Below are 7,500 nucleotides of genomic sequence, written 5' to 3'. Positions count from 1 at the left end.
AGAATTTTAAAGTTATTGTTGAGGTCAGATTTAGGTGGTGGAGCCTCGCTCAGCCTAAGTGAAAAAGGCGTGTGTGATATATTGCCCTAAACTCCGCCATTATGTCGTGATGGGGCACGCGCGCGAACGCATTTATGCATTTAAAAAAAAAAAAATACATAGAAGAACGCGCGTACGTCCGCATACACACACACACACACACACACACACACACACACACACACACACACACACACACACACACACACACACACACACACACACACACACACACACACACACACACACACACACACACACACACACACACATTAAAACTTATGCGACGAAGATCAAAAGTAGAGAGAGAGAGAGAGCACTGAATAATGAACAAGACGAGTCAAAAATGGGGGACGAGGAAGCAAGAGTTTTCAAAACTGTGAAAATGAATAATAATCAGAAAAAATCAGGAAGAGGGATTACGGAGAGGGGAACAGAGGAAGAGCGGGACGAGAGGGAGAGAGAGAGGCAGGTCGAGAGAGAAAGAAAGAGATGGAGATTAGACGCGTAAGATAAAGCAAGTAAGAGGAGAAAGGGAGAAAGAACAGAGATTAAGAAGCCATAGATAGAGAGATAGAGATATATAGATGAATGATAGATAGAGAGATAAAGATGAAGAGCGATATAGAGTTCAAGAAAAAAAATAGATATAGATGAAGAAAAAAAAGGTGTTTATGGGATGAGAAAAAGAGAATGAATGGTCATGAAAATAGGGGATGGGGGAGTGAACACCAAGGGGGGTTGGGAGCCGAAGGGGAAGGAAAGGAGGGGGGCAGAGGGGAACGTAAGGAGCCAGAGGGGGTGGGGGGGGCGTAGGGGGCCTCGCCGTTCATCTGCGAGGGTCTGGATGCAAAGCAGGGGTGCCTGGGCTTGGCACTTATGGCAGCCGGGGTCATCAGAACGCCGACGTCGCCTTGTCCCTCCCTCGCCCGCCCGACCGCCCCTCCATTATTCCCTCTTCCTTCGCCTCTTCTCTTGATCGCTTTCTCTCTCTCTCTCTCTCTCTCTCTCTCTCTCTCTCTCTCTTTCTCTTTCTCTCTCTCTCTCTCTCTCTCTCTCTCTCTCTCTCTCTCTCTCTCTCTCTCTCTCTCTCTCTCTCTCTCTCTCTCTCTCTCTCTCTCTCTCTCTCTCTCTCTCTCTATTCTTATCTTCCACTCTTCCTCCTTCCCTCTCCCATTTCCTTTTCTTCTATCTCGCCTTCTCCTTCTCTCTCCCTCTCCCCGTGACTCTCCCTCTCCCTATCCCCCTCCCTTTCTCTCAGTCCTCTCCCTCTCCCTCTCCCTTTCGCTTTCTCTCATTCCCCTTTCCAATTCTCACAGTCAATAGACCCTGATCGCTGTCCTTCTCATCCGCTATTCGCTTCATTCTCACTGACCTGCCTTGACCTGTCATAACCTTTCATGGTCAGAGGTGATTTAACGCATTTTTTCACGTGACCTTTCATAATATCAGAAGCCTAACCTGTCATGACGTTTCTTCTTTTTTACTTTCCTGCTTCTATTTTTTTTTCTTCCCTTGGCTCAGTTCTTTGTTTTCCTCGTGTCTCTGTTTCCGTTTTTGCTCGACTTTCCTTTTTCCGACATTTTGTCATTGTTATTCTTTCTTCTTTTCTTTTTCTTCTCTTTCTTCTCTTTCTTCTCTCTCTCTCTCTCTCTCTCTCTCTCTCTCTCTCTCTCTCTCTCTCTCTCTCTCTCTCTCTCTCTCTCTCTCTCTCTCTCTCTTTATCTATCTATCTTTATCTCTCTTTCATTCCCTCATCTGCATAATGTGACTCTACGTTTCTGTTTGCCTCTCCTCCCCCCGGCTCCCCCACCCCCCACACGCACACTCACCACCTTTCACGCTCATCATCACCTCTGAAGGATTTGTGGTGATTCGCTCTCCATTCCTTTCCCCCTCCTTCTCCTCTTCCTCCCCTTTCTCCTCCTCCACCTCAATCTCCTCCTCCTATTCCTCTTCCTCTTCGCACCGAATCCTCCTCGCTTCCTTCTTCTTTTCCTCCTCCTCTTCCTGCTCCTTCGTCTTCCTCTTCTCCTCCTCCTCCTCCTCCTCCTCCTCCTCCTCCTCCTCCTCCTCCTCCTCCTCCTCCTCCTCCTCCTCCTCCTCCTCCTCCTCCTCCTCTTCCTCCTCCTCCTCCATCCGTATCACAAGGAGAGGCGGGAGGAGGCATTAGCGTCTTGTGACCTCAGCGTCTTCGCGTCCCACGTCCACCAAGACCTGACTCTTGAGTGCCACCGTGGGGGGAGGGGGGGGTAGAAGGAGAGGAGAGAGAGGGGGAGGGGAGAGTGGGGAGGGGAAGAGAGGAGGACTGGGAGGATGAGGGAGAGGGGAAACGGAGAGCGGGGAGAGGGTGGGTGGAAAGGGGTGAGGGGGACGGCGCCCCTCGTGTGACTGAGCGAAGGAGGGCCCGGGCACGCCCCCGCCGCGACCCGCTTCCGTCAAATTCCCTCCTAAACTGCGTCCTAATCCATTTAGTGGCCCTTGGTCCTTAAGAGTCCGTTTGCATATTTTTTGAAAAGGGGGAACGCTTCAACAACCCCCTCCCCCTCCCCCTTATCCTCACCCCTTCCCCTCTGTCCACCCTCTTTTTTAACCTCCCCTTTCTTTCTTTTTTATTTTTCGTTTTTTTTTCTAACCATCCCATTCCCATTTCGCCCCCGTACCTCCTATAGCGACTGGCTTACCGCTTTCCTTAGAATTTCAATGTACGAGGATACATTTGATATGCGCCTTTGTTTGTGTGTTTTGTTTGTACTTATTCGTGTTTACCTGTGTCTTTTTGCTTATGTGCTAGTGTGTGTGTATGTGTGTGTGTGTGTGTGTGTGTGTGTGTGTGTGTGTGTGCGCACGGGCGCGTGTGTGTGCGTGTGCGTGTTTTCGCTGGTGTCCTTGTTCTATGTGTGTGTTTGTAACCGTGTTTATATATTTTGGAAAAGTTGTACATAGTAAGAATTAAAACCAAAACAAGAAAAGCAAAACCAAGAAAGCAAACCTAAAACAGCCGTCACTTTGCATGCCCCACGTTAATATAAGGCTTGATTTCTTTCCGTTGCATGGTCTCTGGTCGAGCGAGAATCTAACCAGCCTTTGTTTTTTCTCTCTTCCGCAGGTACGTATGACCAAGGAGCTGTGCCGGGAGGGTCGGGATGTGCTCAGCCTGGATGTATGTATTATTGTGATACTCTTGTCTATTACGAAACATCGTGACCTTTCAGTGACCTTACGTGACCTTGTCTTGATTTTGTCTCGTTCTGTTATCTCCTTCTCTTTCGCCTGTCTATTTCTTAGGTTTCTCGTGTGCGTTGTACGAGTCGGCTTCTGTGTACATTTGCTCTGTCTGATGTGTACAGTCTTGTCCGTTTCTTGTGTGCGTTAGGTTTACTGTGTATATTTCAGTGAAACCTTTTTTTTTACTTTCTTTGTCTCATTCTCTCTCTTTTTCTCCTTCTTCGTCTTCCTCTTCCTCTTCCTCCTCTTCTTCATCGTGTTTTTCTTCTTCTACTACTACTACTGCTGCTGCTCTCTCTCTCTCTCTCTCTCTCTCTCTCTCTCTCTCTCTCTCTCTCTCTCTCTCTCTCTCTCTCTCTCTCTCTCTCTCTCTCTCTCTCTCTATCTATCTATCTATCTATCTATCTATCTATCTCTGTCTCTCTCTATATATACCTTGTTGCCACTCAAGAATCCAGAGTATAAACCGAAGAGACCGTCGCGTTTCTGCTATTCCCAGTGCGGCGTTACCTTTTGCGTGTACTCTTACTGTAATTTTCATTGTTGACATAGAATAACACGCTTTTTCCCGCGAGGAGCATCCCAACTCTCAACATTGGTATAACGAGCGTGAAACAGGAATCCGTGAAATGCTTTTATATTGTTTGTTTATTTGCCGTTATTTTTTCATCAATATTTATTTTCTATGGCGTTTTTTTAGATTGTCATTCCGCCTGTCTTCTCTTCGGAGCGAGAGGCACGAAGGCGCGGCTCCGAGGGGTCTCGCGCCCCGACCGCGTGGGAACCTTAGAAAAAGTAAACAAAAGAATGATAAAAAAGGGAAGAAGATAATAGGGGAGGGACGCAGGGTGTCTCCCTCCCTCCCTCCCTCGCCCCATCTCCCCTATCATCACTCCCCTCTGTTCCTCCTCCCCACCCCCCCACCCCAACCCCCAAGGGCTACGCTCCCCATCCAAACAGTATTTTGCATAAAAACACACAAAAAATGGGCTAATGGTGAGATTTTAAATCGTGGTGATATTGTGGCCGGGGATGGTGATGACGGCGTTATCACATTCATGCACCATAAAATGCGAGGAACTATCGGAGGCTGCATTTGAAAAGTGGCAAAATATGCCCCCCTCGCTGGCCACATTATTCCTAGACCCGGGATATATTTATAAACCGCGAATAAATTTATTGCCTCGCTATGATAATACTGTTAGCAGTGGTTACCCCCCCCCTCCCCCTCTAACCCCTCTTCCCCTCTTCATCCCCATTTGCCTCCTCCCCCCCCTCTCCCCTCCTTCTCCTCTTCTTCTTCTTCACAGGGAGGGAGAAGAAATGATAGTAAGATTGTGGCAAAGAAGATGTAGGTGATGGAGAGTTGGCGGCGGGTGGGTGAAAGACGAGCTAGGGAGTGTGGAGAGACGAAGGGGAGAAGGGGGATGGGGAGAAGGGGAGAAGGGGAGATGGCGTTGGGCTTATCGAAGAAGTGTTGGGAGAATCGTAGGTACAGGATATTATTGCCGTTTTGAATCGTGGTAAATGCTGTTTTAGGTTTTTCATTTATTGTATTCATTTGTGCCTTTTGTCCCGTGAACTGAAGACAATGAGAGATACTTAAACGCGGCGTAAGATCACCGTAGATTTATACCACCGAAATACCGTCTTTTATCTAAATATAGGATTATATATATTTAAATCCGATTGTGTTTGTGTTGCCTACAGTAATTACCTACCTAGTTTCAATGAAAAAAATAATAATGATAAAGGATATAAAATACTGATGATCGAAGTATCAGCATTAAGCAATGTAAGCTTACGTTCATGAAGATAAAACGGAATATGTATACAACATAAATTTCCAAGCAACTGATGTGGCAGGATTAAATACATTTCATCACCGGTTAGGAAATTCTGTGAATCCGCCTGCGATCTTCCATCATCCTCGCGCGACTTTGGGAGACGCAACCAAGAATCTGCAGAGCGTCGATTGACTCAAATGGAGAGCTTCCATATTCGAAAGCGATCAGCATCATCAACATCATCATCTTCATTGGCGACTGACTGCTTTCCTCCCGCGCGTCCCATCTGCATCCAAAGCCCTGCGAGAAACGACTCCAAGAAACGACTCGGAGGGGGAAGGACGACCCGGCCGGCGTCCCTCAAAGCGAGGGTTTCCCGGCCGAGGTCGCGGAGGTGAAGGGGCGCCGCGGCTTTACGAGGCCACGTCAGTCTTCGCGTCGGTAATAAGTTGACTCCGGAACGTCGGTCTTGGTGATCAAGCGAGCGGGTTAACCTTTACAAAGTTTATTTCCTCGGCGGGATCCAAATTGAGGATGTAAATCAGACGATATGTAGATGAGGTCCCGACTCTGCGGCCGTTTTTCCGTCCTCGGTGGTAATATATGCTCTTGTCATCCGATAAATCGAACATGCAATGAACGGGAAGAGAAGATTAATAAAAATTCGCTTTGAATCCACCGTCCTCATTTACTGGTGATTTCCGACTTCCCTTTCCCTGCCTTTCCCTCCCTCTCTCCCCTCCCTCCCTCCCCGCCTCCATGCCTTCGTCCTTCCCTCCCTCCCTCCCTCCCTCCTTCCCTCCCTCCCCCCCCCCCCTCCTTGCCTCCCTCCTTTCCCCGAGCAGACTCGTCCTACGCCCGGCAACGAAGAGTACTGCCGGAAACTAGTCATTAACGAATCGTACGGTCGTAACAGCGCCGAATATGGACTTCAGGATGAGGTGCCGTTTCCCGCCCAATACAATGTCAAACTATAGCATTTTCTCTGTTAACCATTACAGGGAAGCGAGGGAATATCTGCCGCGCGGGGTATTGCGTTTTTAAACAAAGTAAAATAGTGAATTGCTTTCTCTTTATCTGAACGCTTTCAAAAGGGGATTGCTGTTATTGTTATGGCGCGACCGGCGGAGTCATTGGGCTATGGGAGTTATTAACGAAGTCGTTGCGGAAACTGTGTTATATTGATCTTGACAATTTGTGGGCCCGTGCCATGCACTCTCAGATTAATGCTTACATTCTGCTCCAAATTATTTTTTTTTTCTCTCTCCCATTTTTTTTTATTTCATTCCCGGCGCCACTGCGGGAGATTGCCGAGATTGAAGGTTTTCATCTAGGCGGTTTTTAGTTTGGTTTATTCCGTTGTTCTTTTGTTTTTCCCGTCCGCCGCGACAAGGAAGGATGCCAGGCCGTTCATTGGCCGCGTATGAACGTCATGCATTTTAGCGTCATGCTGAACAAAGCCTCCGTTTTTATAGACTGTATGGAAGAAATGGAAACGTTAATTGGTCGAGGATATTGTTGTACATAAACAAAAAGATCTACCCACGTGCACTTCCCCGCTCGCATGGCCTCATTCAGTGTCATATACGCGGATGCCCTGACTCACACAATGCTCATGGACATGCCGATATTCAGACATACATACATGTGCATACACTCCTGCATGTGCACGTACATATGGACGCACATATACACACATACATAAACATACAAACATCTACACACACACAAACAAACACCGACGCACACACGAACACACTCCTACACTCACTGATACTGAACACACATTGACACACACACACACACACATACACACACACACACACACACACACACACACACACACACACACACACACACACACACACACACTCCCCCAACTACCTACTACGCACAACGGCTTAAGACGAAGGAAAGCCGTGGTCGGCGCGAGCGGCGAAGGCGGTCGGGAGAGGCGAGGTTTGAGCCGAACAACTACTCTAACCCGGCAGAAATTTGATTAAAAACTTGTCAGAACTTGAGAGGCAGCAATTATGGCTGATAGTTGGGCCTGCAGAAGGAGATATAAAGTATTAGAGAGTTGTATGACGTGCATGTATGTCTGTGTCTGTGTTCTTGGGGGACTGGGAGATAGGGATGCTCTGTGTGTGTGTGATTTCGCCTCCGAGCGTCGACAAAGCGATTTGTAAAAGAAAGAGAAACAAAAATTACTTCGAAGTATACTGTTTTTGCAAACGATCTTTCCTATGAGCAACAAATCAAATAAACAAAGCAGTGGCGATGGTACTTCGGGTACGAGAAGAAAGTAGCATCGATTCTCGCGCTGGAAATGAAAGAACGGATGAGGGAGGAGAGAAAATACAGAGAAAGACAGGTAGTTGAGGGGTGTGGCGAGGGGGGGGGGAGGAGGAGGAGGCCTAGGAGGGGGACCTTGGAGTGGGGACTT

The 7,500-nt window shown here is 47.8% G+C and overlaps 1 protein-coding gene across 14 annotated transcripts in view; it reads left to right on the top strand.

The window, feature by feature from the left end:
* LOC122246317 (one cut domain family member 2) overlaps window positions 1–7,500 on the top strand; it is a 274,011-nt gene that overhangs the window by 239,025 nt on the left and 27,486 nt on the right. For 7 of the 14 annotated variants that reach the window (XM_086533403.1, XM_086533413.1, XM_086533411.1 and 4 more), the window contains one exon: window positions 3,149–3,202. The exons of the other annotated variants lie outside the window; for them this stretch is intronic. In XM_086533403.1, the coding sequence (XP_086389529.1) occupies window positions 3,149–3,202 (54 nt within the window). The remainder of the gene's footprint in view (window positions 1–3,148; window positions 3,203–7,500) is intronic. 14 annotated transcript variants of the gene reach the window in all.

This window comes from Penaeus japonicus, unplaced genomic scaffold, assembly GCF_977035675.1.
Source record: "Penaeus japonicus unplaced genomic scaffold, GWHDUDI00000001_assembly GWHDUDI00000039, whole genome shotgun sequence".
NCBI classification, from domain to species: Eukaryota; Metazoa; Arthropoda; class Malacostraca; order Decapoda; family Penaeidae; genus Penaeus; species Penaeus japonicus.
This window is presented reverse-complemented; position numbering and strand designations above follow the sequence as displayed.